The 16,690-nt window shown below is 49.9% G+C and overlaps 1 protein-coding gene across 1 annotated transcript in view; it reads left to right on the top strand.

Moving 5' to 3' along the window:
* Positions 1-16,690, top strand: part of LOC115659809 (lanosterol synthase-like) — a 62,301-nt gene that overhangs the window by 12,002 nt on the left and 33,609 nt on the right. Inside the window, exon 3 of the mRNA XM_030580491.1 lies at positions 15,810-15,978. Coding sequence (XP_030436351.1) covers positions 15,810-15,978 — 169 coding nt within the window. The remainder of the gene's footprint in view (positions 1-15,809; positions 15,979-16,690) is intronic.

Below are 16,690 nucleotides of genomic sequence, written 5' to 3'. Positions count from 1 at the left end.
ACCATTCCCCCACCTTCCCCCTCTCAGAAATTCCCTCCCTGGGCTATCCTGAGATACTGATCTAATCTCTTAAATCACCATACAGAGAAGCATCTCCCTTCCCTTCCACAAAGAGGCAAACAGATTCAAGGAAAACAGAGAGAGATTCTATCTCTCCCTCCTCCCGTCTCCCCCACCCGTCCTGGTGAGTTATCCCAATCCCCTGGGATAAAACAAGGGAAACAAGAAAAAAATCAATCAGGTTCTCTAAAAAGAAATCTTTTAATAAAAGAAAGAAAAAGTAAAGAATTATCTCTGTAACTTCAAGATGTAAATATACAGGGTCCTATAGCTTACAGATACCAGAGAGAGACTTTCCCCCCAGTACCAATACAAATCAAAATATTCCCAGCAACTACACATATAAAAGTTAACCAGCCAGATCCACAATTGCAAATAGAGTAAAACAATTAAAAAAGCCTAAACTGCCTGGTTTTTACCTTCTATTTGAAAAGAAACTTAGAGAGCCTGTAGCAATGTCTGGTCTCTCTCAGACCCTCCGAGAGAAGAACAAAGAACAAAGAACTCACACCCAAACTTCCCTCCACCCGAATTTAAAAGTATCTTGTCTTCTGATTGGTCTTCTGGTCAGGTGTCCAGTTTCCTGCTTGTAACCCTTTACAGGTATAAGAGACATTAACCCTTAACACTCTGTTTATGACAGCAGGTCTCAGCACTTCCTTTCCTGGCTGCTGCCTCACAAACCTGCCTGCCAGTCAGGACCGACGCCAGTGTTTTTGGTGCCCTAGGCGCACGGCCATTTCGCCGCCCCGCGTGATGCTCCCGCGGTTCCTGCAGAGGGTCCGCTGGTCGCATGGCTCCGGTAGAGCTGCGGCAGGTCAACCGGAGCCGCCTGCCGCCCCCCCCGGCAAAATGCCGCTCCCTAATAATCCTGGCGCCCTATGCGATTGCCTAGGTTGCCTAAATGGAAGCGCTGGCCCTGCTGCCAGTGGAGCTTTTCATCCAAAAATGTAGCTAACAAGCAACATGCCATTTATAAGCTCATGTAGCTAATAAGCAGCAATAGCCAACTGCCATGAACATTCAAGTCAGCAGGACAGGATTGGTTCATGGCAAAATGTTGCTATTAACCAGAAGTTGTGACTATCCAGACTGCTATTAAATGGAATCAACCGTTATTGGCAATTGGAGCTAGTCAGAGCAGACTGAAGGGCTCCGCCCAGGACCAGATTCAAAGCCACCTTCGCTCACGTACACCCTCCTGAGGGCACTGAGCATTCGTGGACCAAACCCCAGGCTCCAGGATCTTGGGAGTTTGTATTGCCCAGTGCTGCCTGATGCAGTCGAGCCATGGGATCCAGCACATCTTCAGAACACCCTTTAAAGTATTCTCTACCAAAGCCAGTGAGCCTAGGGGCTTTCCTGGAGTTTGGTACAGAATGACTGCAGTGGTCATGGTGATTAGCATTGCTGTTCAGTCAGGGCAGTAGGGAAGGAGGCTGAGTTTGAGACAACCGCAGAAAAGATTAGGGAGACTAACGAGCATTTTCTTATAAAGAAGACGTGATCCTCTCTGTGCTGTATTGAGCAATACTAGCAAGTTCATTAGCAAGGAGGTAGGTGTTGGATTTCTCAAACAGTAAGGTGTGTTTCAAGGCATTGTATCTCCTGCTCTAAATCAAGACATTCTTGTAGTAGGGCTGATATATTGGTGGAGGATTGTGCAATAATAGACCTGAGCTTTACAAATTTCCCAGGAGCTGGTTAACTTGTCCAAATGAGGACACTTGTCTCGGAGAAAGGAGAATGCTTATAGGGCGCCTGTAACCTGCAGCTGCCGTGTCTTTTCTTTTCCATGTGACATTTTGCTGTCATGGTGACTGCAGCTGTTTGCAGAGGGCAAACGCACTGGGCTCTCTTGTGTGGACTTTACTTGTGTTCTTTCTTATTGATCTTCTCGCTGCTCTAGAGGAAGTCAAGTAAAGCTCTTCAACACAAGTCAGTGTTGTTCTGTCATGTCCAATATCTTGCCATTTCTCTGCCTCGTCATGCAGCGAGGTGGCCCAAGCCTGCCAGTTCCTGGTCTCCAAGCAGATGAAGGATGGTGGCTGGGGAGAGGACTTGGAGTCCTGCGAGCAGTGCAGATACATGCAGAGCTCCACCTTCCAGCAGGGGCGGCTCAGGTATTTTGCCGCCTCAAGCACGGCAGGCAGGCTGCCTTCGGCGGCTTGCCTGCAGGAGGTCCACCGAAGCCGCGGGACCAGTGGACCCTCCACAGGCATGCCACCAAAGGCAACCGGCCTGCTGCCATCATGGTGACCGGCAGAACGCCCCCCACGGCTTGCCGCCCCAGGCACACGCTTGGCGTGCTGGTGCCTGGAGCCGCCCCTGCCTTCCAGATCCACAACACCACCTAGGCCCTGCTGGGGCTCATGGCCGGCAGGTAGGAGAACTGATGCTGCTTCTCAATGGCAGAACATTGTCCTCTTCACCTGCATGCACAGAACACAGCACCGGGGCATGACTGAAAAAATCAAACATACAGCGTGAAATCCTGACCATTATAGTCAATGGGTGTTTTGCCATTGTCTTCAGTGGGCCAGGACCTCAGCCTAATTCTTTAGCTATGTGCCTGATGCTCTGACTGCACTATCAGACAGGAAGTTACCAGACTAACCCAACATACCTCGGCAGAGACTTAACCCTTGGTGGGAGCTGGGAGGCAAGATCAAACCAGTATCTTAGATGCCTTTATACAAATGCAAGAAGTATGGGTAATAAGCAGGAAGAACTGGAAGTGCTAATAAATAAATACAACTATGACATTATTGGCATTACTGAAACTTGGTGGTATAATACACACGACTGGAATGTTGGTGTGGATGGGTATAGTTTGCTCAGGAAGGATAGACAGGGGAAAAAGGGAGGAGGTGTTGCCTTATATATTAAAAATGTACACACTTGGACTGAGGTGGAGATGGACATAGGAGACGGAAGGGTGGAGAGTCTCTGGGTTAGGCTAAAAGGGGTAAAAAACACAGGTGATGTCGTGCTGGGAGTCTACTACAGGCCACCTAATCAGGCGGAAGAGGTGGCTGAGGCTTTTTTCAAACAACTAACAAAATCATCCAAAGCCCAAGATTTGGTGGTGATGGGGGACTTCAACTATCCAGATATATGTTGGGAAAATAACACCGCGGGGCACAGACTATCCAATAAGTTCCTGGACTGCATTGCAGACAACTTTTTATTTCAGAAAGTTGAAAAAGCTACTAGGGGGGAAGCTGTTCTAGACTTGATTTTAACCAATAGGGAGAAACTTGTTGAGAATTTGAAAGTAGAAGGAAGCTTGGGTGAAAGTGATCATGAAATCATAGAATTTGCAATTCTAAGGAAGGGTAGAAGGGAGTACAGCAGAATAGAGACAATGGATTTCAGGAAGGCGGATTTTGGTAAGCTCAGAATGCTGATAGGCAAGGTCCCATGGGAATTAAGACTGAGGGGAAAAACAACTGAGGAAAGTTGGCAGTTTTTCAAAGGGACGCTATTAAGGGCCCAAAAGCAAGTTATTCCGATGGTTAGGAAAGATAAAAAATGTGGCAAAAGTCCACCTTGGCTTACCCTTGAGATCTTGCGTGACCTACAAAATAAAAAGGCGTCATATAAAAAATGGAAACTAGGTCAGATCACGAAGGATGAATATAGGCAAATAACACAGGAATGCAGAGGCAAGATTAGAAAAGCAAAAGCACAAAATGAACTCAAACTAGCTATGGGAATAAAGGGAAACAAGAAGACTTTTTATCAATACATTAGAAGCAAGAGGAAGACTAAGGACAGGGTAGGCCCACTGCTCAATGAGGAGGGGGTAACAGTAACGGGAGACTTGGAAATGGCAGAGATGCTTAATGACTTCTTTGTTTATGTCTTCACTGAGAAGTCTGAAGGAATGTCTAGTATAGTGAATGCTTACGGGAAGAGGGTAGGTTTAGAAGAGAAAATAAGGAAAGAGTAAGTAAAAAATCACTTAGAAAAGTTAGATGCCTGCAAGTCACCAGGGCCTGATGAAATGCATCCTAGAATACTCAAGGAGTTAATGGAAGAGGCATCTGAGCCTCTAGTTATTATCTTTGGGAAATCATGGGAGACGGGGGAGATTCCAGAAGACTGGAAGGGGGCAAATATAGTGCCCATCTATAAAAAGGGAAATAAAAACAACCCAGGAAACTACAGACCAGTTAGTTTAACTTCTGTGCCAGGGAAGATAATGGAGCAGGTAATCAAAGAAATAATCTGCAAACACTTGGAAGGTGGTAAGGTGATAGGGAATAGCCAGCATGGATTTGTAAAGAACAAATCGTGTCAAACTAATCTGATATCGTTCTTTGATAGGATAATGAGCCTTGTGGATAAGGGAGAAGCAGTAGATGTGATATACCTAGACTTTAATAAGGCATTTGATACAGTCTCGCATGATATTCTTATAGATAAGCTAGGAAAGTATAATTTAGATGGGACTACTATAAGGTGGATGCATAACTGGCTGGATAATCGTACTCAGAGAGTAGTTGTTAATGGCTCCCAATCCTGCTGGAAAGGTATAACAAGTGGGGTTCCGCAGGGGTCTGTTTTGGGACCGGTTCTGTTCAATATCTTCATCAACGATTTAGATGTTGACATAGAAAGTACGCTTATTAAGTTTGCGGACGATACCAAACTGGGAGGGATTGCAACTGCTTTGGAGGACAGGGTCAAAATTCAAAATGATCTGGACAAATTGGAGAAATGGTCTGAGGTAAACAGGATGAAGTTCAATAAAGATAAATGCAAAGTGCTCCACTTAGGAAGGAACAATCAGTTTCACACATACAGATTGGGAAGAGACTGTCTAGGAAGGAGTATGGCAGAAAGAGATCTAGGGGTCATAGTGGACCACAAGCTTAATATGAGTCAACAGTGTGATACTGTTGCAAAAAAAGCAAACGTGATTCTGGGATGCATTAACAGGTGTGTTGTAAACAAGGCACGAGAAGTCATTCTTCCGCTTTACTCTGCGCTGGTTAGGCCTCAACTGGAGTATTGTGTCCAGTTCTGGGCACCACATTTCAAGAAAGATGTGGAGAAATTGGAGAGGGTCCAGAGAAGAGCAACAAGAATGATTAAAGGTCTTGAGAACATGACCTATGAAGGAAGGCTGAAGGAATTGGATTTGTTTAGTTTGGAAAAGAGAAGACTGAGAGGGGACATGATAGCAGTTTTCAGGTATCTAAAAGGGTGTCCTCAGGAGGAGGGAGAAAACTTGTTCACCTTAGCCTCCAATGATAGAACAAGAAGCAATGGGCTTAAACTGCAGCAAGGGAGATTTAGGTTGGACATTAGGAAAAAATTCCTAACTGTCAGGGTAATTAAACACTGGAATAGATTGCCTAGGGAAGTTGTGGAATCTCCATCTCTGGAGATATTTAAGAGTAGGTTAGATAAATGTCTATTAGGGATGGTCTAGACAGTATTTGGTCCTGCCATGAGGGCAGGGGACTGGACTCGATGACCTCTCGAGGTCCCTTCCAGTCCTAGAGTCTATGAGTCGTCACTGAATGGTCAGTAGAACAAAGTAAAAACTGGTGCAGAATAACTAATTGTCTCTAGCACGTTTGTGTCTTCATAATATGATTAACAGTTTTATTTATGAAGCCCTCCAACCACGCAAGGTGCTGTACAATGATCTGCAACAAATACAATACAACAGAGACTGCAGTAAGGAACTAATAAAATTTTCAGCACCCATCCTTCAAGCCAAACCCAGAGTGCAAACTGCATGGGAAGGGAAATGAAGGAGCTGATATTAGTCAGGTTCATTAACGTTGCCAAAGAAGTGTTCTCAGATGTTTCTCAAAGCTGGGCGGGAGGGGCTCAGATAAATGTCCAGGGGAATGACCACCACCCTCCTTGAAATTGAAATTGTTACCAAGTCCCTCATTTTTCTGTGTCCCTCTGTCTTGCCAATGGGGTCACACTGCACCACACGCAAGGGCAAGCTGGACATTTGGATCATGGATTAAGCACTTTACAGGTGCAGGGATTGTGAAATTGTTAAGCAATTGCAATTGTTTTGAAAATGATTCATTGTTCTCAGGGCCGGCGCTTCCATTTAGGCGACCTAGGTAGTGGTCTAGGGTGCTAGGATTTGGGAGGGCGGTAGACTGCTCCGGTGGACCTCCCGCAGGCATGCCTGCGGATGGTCCGCTGGTCCTGCGGCTCTGGTGAAGCATCTGCAGGCACGCCTGCGGCAGGTCCACCGGAGCTGCGGAACCAGCGGACTGTCTGCAGGAACGCCTGCGGGAGGTCCACCGGAGCCGTGGGACTGGCGAGCCGGCCCTGTGCCTAGGGCGCCAAAAACCCTCGCGCCGCTCCTGATTGTTCTCTGTCAGTGACACAGACAGCTGCAGGACAAAGATTTCTGATAGTGGAGAACTCCTTGATCTAGCACACAAGAGCAGAACGAGAGAGAGAGCCTGGCTGGGCCAAAGTTGGTTTCCCCCCAACCATCTCCAGACCCAGCAATCTAACCACCCCTTTGGGAAAACAGCCTTCTCCCACTGCCAGCTTGTTCTATAGCTTACCTAGTACCAGTGTGCTGCAGTGCTGGAGGTTCAAACCCCAATGATAATGCTCTGTGTGTGTTAACAATTGTATTTAAAAGACTTTTAGTTTAGTTTTTACGTTCTTAAAAAAACCACCTAGGAAATTACACACCCACAGTGTAAACTGTGCAAAGAATGTTATTTAGGTTGCAAAGTCAAGCACTCAGAAGTTGGGAGATGCCAGACCTGCAGTTTTCCATTCAACCTTAATTTGTCACCCCGTGCACATGCATTATGGTATGGTTTTTAACTACAAGATCACATCTTATCTTACCCACAGGACCCCTGCCTCATTCGGTGCACAGGCTGGATGCACAAAGGAGCAGAATAAAGGTTACGTGGGCTGGTGTAAATCTGGCTGTAAACACGTGTCCTGAGAGCAGCCCCGCAAGTGGCCCATCACCTCAGTTTTCATTTTAATTCCTCAGATGAACTCAGTTCAGCCTTCAAAGTATTTCAATAGCCCTTTCTGCGGGGTTTCCTTCTCACCAGAATCCCCCCCAGTGCAGTCCAAACAGTACATTCATCCCAACAGTCCAACACCAAGCCCAGCTCCAGTATCTCTCACCACACCCCAGCGCCCAGGTGCAGCTCTGGCTGCTCCCCCCACACCCTAACTTCCAGGTCTGGCTCCAGTGTCTCTCACCACACCTCACCCAGACCCTCTAGCTTGGGTGTTTTTCCACCCTGTTTCCTTGCCAGGCAGGGCTCCAGCTCTTGCCTGGAGACATCGGTGGACTCACCCCTCCATCACCCCCCAGCCTTCAGCAGCACTCTGAGTTCAGGTCTCCAGTTCAGAGAGCCAGCAAGCATCTTACTCTGCTGTTCTCAGCCTTCAGCCCTCTCTAGCTGTGTCTCTCTGGCCTGTGGAAGTTTGTAGGTGACCCACTGCCTGCTTGTCTGCAGCTTTCACCAGCCTGCTCTGGTTCCACTGCTCACTGGGGAACTGACTGCTCCCTCCTTCAGGGACAGCCCCCCTGAAAGCTCTGTGCCCAGCTCTGCTCTTCCTCTGAGCTCCCGTTACTCTCTGGGTTCTCTTCCTTTCTGCTCTGGGCTCTCAACTCTCTCTCTCAGGTCATGTCTACAATACCGCTTAAGTCAATATCACTTACATCACTCAGGGGCGTAAAAAAGCTACCCCTGAGTGATGTAAGTTACACCGACCTTAGCAAAGAGCTCTCTTGTCGGCATAGGGCATCTTCTCCAGATGTGCTGCAGTGGCATTGGAGCAGCTGCACTGATGTCAACTAGCCCTAAGTTCTCACAGGATTTTGGACTCGGGGGTTGCTCCAGGGGCATTTCCACCCTTCTCATTACACCAAAGTAGGGTGCACCGGGACCAGAACAGGAGAGCTGAGCCCAACTGCATTTAAGTGGGGGCCACATACCCTTTTATACTGGCATTTTCTAACTCTCAAGTTCTTGCCTTTGCAACCTAAATAACATTCTTCTGATGTAGTTTTGGAGTGCAATCTGCAAAGTATGCACATTAGTCAGTATTTCTTTTTTAAAATAAAAGCACAATCTCCTGACACTTCGTGGTTATAATTTTCTATCAATAAACTTCCATTTAAGATAAGTTACCCTGAAAGAAGTCTGTGTCCAGAACACCTTTCTTAGTCTTTATTCTCCAGATAGTTTCTTAGAACTATTCCTTTTCTTTACGTACATTTGATTTCCTGTAAAAAGGGTTTATTTCTTCAGTCTCGACTATAAGATAAAATACAGCAACTTGAAAGCATCAGTCGATGTCAGTACAAACCAGAGCACAGAAAGTAAGTAAGGAAGCTCCTCTATCACAAATGCGACAGGAGTTAGTAGTTAGCAAAAATCCTCAAATTGCCTCTTCTGTGAAGCACAGAGCAGGGGTTCTGCTTTCTGTAGCAGGAGTTCCAGCCAAATCCATTGAGATCGTAGAATCACAGAAACATAGAGCTGGAAGGGATCTCAAGGTCATTTAGCCCATTACCCTGCACTGAGGCAGCAGGACCAGTAACCCTAGACTATCCCTGGCAGGTGTTTGTCTAACCTGTTCTTAAAAATTCCGGTGATGGGAATTCCACAACTTCCCTTGGGAACCTATTTCAGTACTTAACTGTCCTTCCAGTTAGAAAGTTTTTCCTAATATCTAAACTAAATCACCCTGGCTGTACACTGAATAAATTACTTCTTGTCATACTTTGGGTGGACATGGAGAACTATTGATCACTGTCCTATTTCTAACAGCCCTTAACATATTTGAAGACTGTTATCAAGTCCCCTCAGTCTTCTTTTCTCAGAACTAAATATGCCCCATTTTTTTTCAACCTTTCCTCCTAGGTGACATTTTCTAAATCTTTTATCATTTTTGTTGCTCTCCTTTGGACGCTCTTCAGTTTATCCACATCTTTCCCAATATGTGGCACCCAAAACTAGAGACAATACTCCAGCTGAGGCCTCACCAGTGTCGAGTAGAGCAGGACAACTACCTCCCATGTCTGAGATATGACACTTCTGTTACTACCCCCCAGAATTATATTAACCTTTTTTGCAACTGCATCACATTGTTGGCTCATCTTCAATTTTTAATCCACTTTGCCCCCCAGATCTTTTTCTGCAGTATTACTACCTCACCAGTTATTCCCCATTTTGTAGTTGTCCATTTGATTTTTTTCTTTCTTAAGTGTAGTACTTGCACTTCTCCTTATTGAAATTCATTTTGTTGATTTCAGACCAATTCTCTAAGGCCTTTTTGTATTCTAATCCTGTTCTCCAAAGAACTTGCAACCTCTCCCTGACTGGTGTCATCCACCAAGGTTATAAGCATTTTCTCCACCCCATTGTCCAAGTCGTTAATGAAAATATTGACTAGTACTGCACCCAGGACTGAGTCCTGTGGGACCCCACTTGATACATCCTCCCAGTTTGACAACAAACCATTTGTAACAAACTCTGCACTTGGAGTGCCTATTGGACTATAACTTTTTTAATTGATTCCAGAAAGACTTTTGCAAATCAGCAGCCTCCCCATATCTGCTATGAAACTGATCTAAGACCTTTATTCATATATGTATGTATATTGATCTCTTAATCATAGCAATGCTCTTCTTTTTTTCTTTTTATTAAAAAAATCTTAGATTTAGTTAATAAGGATTGGCTGTAATCGTGTATTTGGATGAGATCTGAAATATTCATTGACCTGATGGGCAATGTGTCTGGTTCCTAGGACTGGTAGAACTTTAAGTATGGTGAACAAGATTGTTAGTAATCTCTCACTATACTGGATTTGGCTGGCTAGATGGGAGCCAAAGGCTGGATTCCTTAAAGGGGACTGCATTTTGGCTTTTTAGTAACCAGTGTGGTATTACAGATGCTATTTTGTTACTTGGCTTGGTGAATCTAAGGGCTGGTCTACACTACAGGGGAAAATCGATCTCAGATACGCAACTTCAGCTACGTGAATAACATAGCTGAAGTCGAAGTATCTAAGATCGAATTACTCACCGTCCTCACGGCACGGGATCAATGTCCGCGGCTCCCCATGTCGACTCCGCAACTCCGTTCGGGTTGGTGGAGTTCCGGAATTGATATAAGCGCGTTCGGGGATCGATATATCGCGTCTAGATGAGACGCGATATATCGATCCCCGAGCAATCGATTGCTACCCGCCGATACAGCGGGTAGTGAAGACGTCGCCTAAGTATAGAATAAACTGCCAGTTGTGGGGATTGTCTGCCCTATTCCTTGCAGTTTGCCATGAATAAGCATTCTCAGTGTGACCCCTCTAAGCACCATGGTCCCAGATGGATTTCCTTAGGAAAACTCAGTAACTGGCTTTAACCAGATTCCCAGCTGGGCTCACTGGCAGGGCTCCTCTTTACCATATGGCTGGGAGTACTGAAAGCAAGAAGAGCTTTTGCAGCAGACAGCTGGTACATTTCTGATTGTGAGTTGGGGAATCACCCAGACATTAGTTCCCCAGAAACAACAACAAGGGAGGTAATAAACACCCAGTTGTGTGTTGAGTGATCATCAACAGCCATCATCTAGTGAGGGAGTTACAGTTCAATGATTCACTTGCACAAGGCCACACCAGGGGAATTGCTTAGCCTTGCCTGGTTTTTTGGCAATGCCCATCAGACATGCCTGGACTTGTGTTCTCCAAGCACATGACTGAGGACATAAAATATGGGATAGAGGCTGCATGGTTTGTCCGTTCTCCTCCCCCACCCACGTTAAAGTCAACAAGAACACTGGACATAGGCACCGACTCCACAGGTGCTCCGGGGCTGCAGTACCCATAGGGAAAAGTTAGTGGGTGCTCTGCACTCACCGGCAGCCAAGCTCCACTCACCTCCCCATCTTCTCCTCCCTTGAGCAGGCCGTGTCCCTGTTCCGCCGCTTACCTCCCAGCGCTTCCCCTCTGGCTGCCGCCAAACAGCTGTTTGGCAGCTTTAGCATGCTCCGGTAGGGAGGGGGAGGAGCAGGAACGTGGCATGCTCGGGGAGGAGGTGGGACTGGGGAATTGGGGAAGGAACTGGAATAGGGGCAGAGTTGGGGCAGGGACTTTGGGGAAGGGGTTGGAATGGGGGCGGGGCAGGGATGGAAGAGGTGGGATGTGGCAGGGCCTCATGGAAGGGGTGGAGTGGGGGTGGGATCAGGGGGCAGAGGGGATCGAGCACCCATGGGAAAGAGGGGAAGTTGGCGCATATGATACTGGAGTTGAGGAGATGGTTCCCCAGGCTAACAGGGAGAACCTGCTTATGAAAGACTGTAACCAACTGCAGCATTCAGTGGGGTGAGAAAACCTGCTTAGTCAAGATATTGCCTCGTCTAATAAGGTTGAGAATTTAGACCGCATGCTTATCTTTGATTTTCCTTTGGGAACTACTTTGACTCCTTGCCCATCACTTATAATCACTTAAAATCCATCTTTTGTAATCAACAGACTTATTCTAATGTTGATCCTTACCAGTGAGTTTGACTGAAGTGTTTGGTAGATCTGCTCAGGCTACAAAGGCTGGTGTATGTCACTTTCCATCCATGAAGTGATGAACCAATTAATAAACTTGCATTGCTCAAGGAAGGGTCTTGAGCAGTGCAAGATGGTGTATTCCGGTGGTACAAGGCTGGGAACTGGGGGGATCTGGCTGGTGCCTTGCTGTGTGATTTGTGAGTGGCTCTGGGAGCAGTCATGCAGTCTGGCTGGGTGTCGGGCTCCACATGGGGTTGTACTGAGTGGGAACAGTACTGGGAGGGGTTTGCTGCTTGCCACCAGTAAGGCATTGTGAGAGACAACCCAGAGCAGTGTGTTAAGGAGGCATAGCTGTCCCACCATCCCAGGCTGCACCCTGGGGATCCCGTCACACTCAGGTTCTCATTGGTTTCGCGGCGCATTTGTCCAGACATTCTTCCTCAAGGTGGCTCGTGAAGAGGCTGGCATATTGGGGAGCCATCCTAGTTCCCATAGCTGGTCCCATGGTTTGGATAAAATGTTTGTTTTTGATGTAAAACTGGTCTGGGTGAGGATGAAATGGATGAGTTTGACAATGTGTTTGGGGTGGAGGTCTGAGTGTTGTCCATTGTCTCACATTTGAGGCAGGCTGCGAAGCTCTCAGTGTCTGTGTGTAGGGAAGTGACTTTGCTGGTGGTGAGGATGGTGTTCTGAGGGAGGTTGTTAATGTTGTGCAGTTTGTGCAGGAAGTCAGTTGTCCTGGAGGATGCTGCCCCTTTGGGTGGTGGTTGGCTTGAGGCTGGTTTCTGAGTGTCCTGACACTCCTTCATGTCATGGCCAGGTAGGATGGGTTCCCGTGCCTGGGTCTCTTGGGACGCACGGGGCAGGGTTGTGCGGAGGAGTTTGTAGAGTTTCTCTGGGCGTTGTTTGGGGAGGATTGAATCACCTCCTCTGAGCGCTGGGTGAAGGGTGGCCTGGGCTGGTAGTGCTGTGGGTGGAGGTGGTTAGCCCAAGCGCCCCGGGGACGGTGCTCCCGGTGCGGGCCCAGGGACCCGCCCGTGGGCGGCTGTCGGGCCGGTAGCGCTGCCCTGGCGGGGCGGGCTGGGGCCGTTTCTCCGCCGGGGACAGGCGGTGCCGGTGGAGCTGGAGCTCGAGCTCGCAGCGCGGCCAGCAGGGGCCCCACCCGCCTCGCAGCCGGGGCTGGGGCGGGGCCCGGGCCGAGGGCGATTCCCGCTCTGGGCGGCAGGGGCGGGGCCGGAGCCCGGGGCCGGCCCTGATTGGCCGGCGCCGCGTGGGCCCATGTCTGCTGAGGTGGGGAATCGCCGCGTCGCGAGCCCGCGGCTCCCGGAGTCAGGGGCGTGCGGCGGCCACGCGATGGGGCACGAAACGTGAGTGTGTGTGTGTGTGTCCCCCTCTGAGCCCCTGCCAGGGTGTGTGTGTGTCCCTCTGAGCCCCTGCCAGGGTGTGTCACTGTGTGTGTGTGTGTGTCCCTCTGAGCCTCTGCCTGTGTGTGTGTGTGTTCCTCTGAGCCCCTGCCAGGGTGTGTGTGTGTGTCCCTCTGAGCCCCTGCCAGGGTGTGTCACTGTGTGTGTGTGTGTCCCTCACTCTGAGCCTCTGCCAGGGTGTGTGTGTGAGTGTTTGTGTCCCTCTGAGCCCCTGCCAGGGTGTGTGTGTGTCAGTGTGTGTCCCCCTCTGAGCCCCTGCCAGGGTGTGTGTGTGTGTGTGTCCCTCTGAGCCCCTGCCTGTGTGTGTGTCCGTCCCTCTGAGCCCCTGCCAGGGTGTGTGTGTGTGTCCCTCTGAGCCCCTGCCAGGGTGTGTGTGTGTGTGTGTGTGTGTGTGTGTGTGTCCCTCTGAGCCCCTGCCAGGGTGTGTGTGTGAGTGTTTGTGTCCCTCTGAGCCCCTGCCAGGGTGTGTGTGTGTCAGTGTGTGTCCCCCTCTGAGCCCCTGCCAGGGTGTGTGTGTGTGTGTGTCACTGTGTGTGTCCCTCTGAGCCCCTGCCTGTGTGTGTGTCCGTCCCTCTGAGCCCCTGCCAGGGTGTGTGTGTGTGTCCCTCTGAGCCCCTGCCAGGGTGTGTGTGTGTGTGTGTGTGTGTGTGTCCCTCTGAGCCCCTGCCAGGGTGTGTCACTGTGTCAGTGTGTGTGTCCCTCTGAGCCCCTGCCAGGGTGTGTGTGTGTGTCCCTCTGAGCCCCTGCCAGGGTGTGTGTGTGTCCGTCCCTCTGAGCCCCTGCCAGGGTGTGTCACTGTGTGAGTGCGTGTGTCCCTCTGAGTCTCTGCCAGGGTGTGTGTGTGTGTCTCTCTGAGCCCCTGCCAGAGTGTGTCACTGTGTCAGTGTGTGTCACTGTGTGTGTGTGTCCCTCTGAGCCTCTGCCAAGGTGTGTCACTGTGTGAGTGTGTGTCACTGTGTAAGTGTGTGTATGTGTCCCTCTGAGCCTCTGCCTGTGTGTGTGACTGTGTGTGTGTCCCTCTGAGCCCCTTCCAGGGTGTGTCACTGTGTGTGTGTCCCTCTGAGCCTCTGCCTGTGTGTGTGTGTGTGTGTGTGTGTGTGTTCCTCTGAGCCTCTGCCAGGGTGTGTCACTGTGTGTGTGTGTCACTGTGTCAGTGTGTGTGTGTGTCCCTCTGAGCCTCTGCCTGTGTGTGTGTGTCCCTCTGAGCCTCCGCCTGTGTGTGTGTGTGTGTGTGTGTGTCCCTCTGAGCTTCTGCGAAGTGTGTGTTTGTGTGTGCGTCTTGTGTGTGCGCCTCTGTGCCAGTGGCTGTGTGTGAGTCTCTGTGCGAGTGCATGTGAATTTGTGTGTGTCTGTGTGTAAGTGTGTGTCACTGTGTCAGTGAGTGTATGTGTGTCTCTGTGAGAGTGTGTGTCTGTGTGTGCGTGTGCCTTTGTGCCGGTGGCTGTATGAGTGAGTCTCTGTGCGAGTGCATGTGAATTTGTGTGTCTCTCTGTGTGAGTGTGTGTCACTGTGTGTCTGTGTGTGTGCGCGTCCCTCAGCCTCTGCGAGTGTGTGCGTCTGTGTGTGCGTGTCTTGTGTATGTGCCTCTGTACCAGTGGCTGTGTGAGTCTCTGTGCGAGTGCATGTGAATTTGTGTGTATGTCTCTGTGTGTGTGTGTGTCACTGTGTCAGTGTTTGTCTGTGTGAGTGTGTGTGTCTGTGCGCGTCCCTCTGAGCCAATGCGAGAGTGTGTGTCTGTGTGTGCCTGTCTTGTGTGTGCACCTCTGTGCCAGTGGCTGTGTGAGTGAGTCTCTGTCCGAGTACATGTGAATTTGTGTGTGTCTCTGTGTGTGTGTCACTGTCTGAGTGTCTCTCTGTGTCAGTTTGTGTCTGTGTGAGTGTGTGCGCGTGTCCCTCTGAGCCTCTGCGAGAATGTATGTCTGTGTGTGTGTGTCTTGTGTATGTGCCTCTGTACCAGTGGCTGTGTGAGTGAGTCTCTGTGCGAGTGCATGTGAATTTTTGTGTGTCTCTGTGTCAGTGTGTGTGTATCTCTGCGTGTCTCTGTCTCTGTGTGAGTGTGCTCCTGTGACCTTGGCCAGTGCTGTTCCTGCATCCCAGTTGTAGCCTGTTTTTGTTCCAGCGGCTTCCAGAGGCCGCACTTGGACCGAGCCCCTGTGCTCGGAGCTGTACTGCTGTGTGTAATGCTGCACAGTGCGGTGCCATGGAGTAACTGGTCTGTGCAGTGCAGCACCTATCTGCCAGCAGGGGCTGGGGCTCTTAGGAATTCCTTTTAAATGAGACATTTTAAATCCATGAACTGCCCCAGCGCTCCCAGCATGGAGGGAGGTGACAGAGCTGCCATCTCTTCGCAGTGACAGATCCCCGTGGGCTGATGGGAAACTCTCCTAGAACTCGGTGCTCTGGTTGCTGTGAGGACAGCGTGGGGTGGGAAGGTGCCAGGAAAGGGGAGCGCTGTCAGAAGTAGCCCCCTGTATGGGACCGGTTGAGGGTCTGTCAGGTTCTTGTTCCGACAGCGCGGTGTGGAGTGGTCAAAGCCAAGCAAAGTGACATTGGCCCAGCTGTTGCTCCAAGGACTCGCCCCTTCCCGCTTGTTACTTTTCAAAGTCTAAGTGTTGGCAGCCAGCTCGTGGCTGAGTGCAGAGCTCTCTGGGTTCTCATGTCTATTGCTAATGCTGCAGCAGGCGTCTGCACTGGCCCTGCGCGTCCCAGGGCACTGCCAGCCTGATGCTCAGAGCCGGCAATGCTTGGTGACGCGCCTGGGATTTGTCTGGTTCCCTGTGGTCTCTCCAGGTGTTTGCGGAGAAGAGGCGGCCCGTATAAAACAGAACCTGCGAGTGACCTCACCCGCTGGCGACTGAGCAATGAAGAAGGACGGCAGAGTTGGCGCTACGTGGAGGCTGGCGAGGAATGTGAGCGAGAGCAGAGCGGGCTGGAGGCTCACTGCGTAGGCTTGGACACGGTGGGTGGCTGGTTTTCACTTGCAGCGCACTGTTTGCCAAGGCTGGGAAGGGGGCAGCCACCGAAACCCCATGCCCGTATGACCGACTGTAGTTCCCCTATTGCCGCCATTGTCTCCTGCCCCCAAATGCTGAGTCGTCGTCTCTGAAGCAAGGCTTCTTTTCAGTGACTGTCTCGAATTCACGTGCTTGCTAATTCCACAGGGCAGGCACAGGTGGTGCTGGCATCAGGGGCAGAATTCACAACCTCATGCCAACCTGGTTGTATTGGCTACTGGGGAAGAGGGGAGGTGTCACAGCTCCCTGCAAGGGGGCATCTTGCCCAGCTGGGACCAGAATCTGCTGACCCTTCCATGCCTGGAGCCCTGGAATCTGGCCCCTGAGAAAGGGGGTTGGGGAGGTCTGTTTGCCCTGCTCCCTCCCTGCCTGCTGACTCTCTGGGGATTATGCACTGAATGACACAGAAGGTGCTTCAAGGCAGCAAGCGTCCTGCTGGTATCCACATTCCTCCTCTGCTGCCCTCCCACACCTCTTCATCCCTACGCATGCTCTGCACAGTCCCTCTGTGCTGGATTTGGTGTCCTGTTGCTGGCATTGCTACTAAGTATTGTGTGAAAGGCCAGTGCAGTGCAGGCCATGGGGAAGGTACACAGACTCTGATTACCCACGGGACTGCAGTGCTGCCATAGCCCACAGCACAAGGCACTTGATTGT

This window comes from Gopherus evgoodei, chromosome 11, assembly GCF_007399415.2.
Source record: "Gopherus evgoodei ecotype Sinaloan lineage chromosome 11, rGopEvg1_v1.p, whole genome shotgun sequence".
In the NCBI taxonomy this organism is placed as follows: Eukaryota; Metazoa; Chordata; order Testudines; family Testudinidae; genus Gopherus; species Gopherus evgoodei.
The sequence above is the reverse complement of the archived record's forward strand: the minus strand, read 5'-3'. Positions and strand labels throughout refer to the sequence as shown.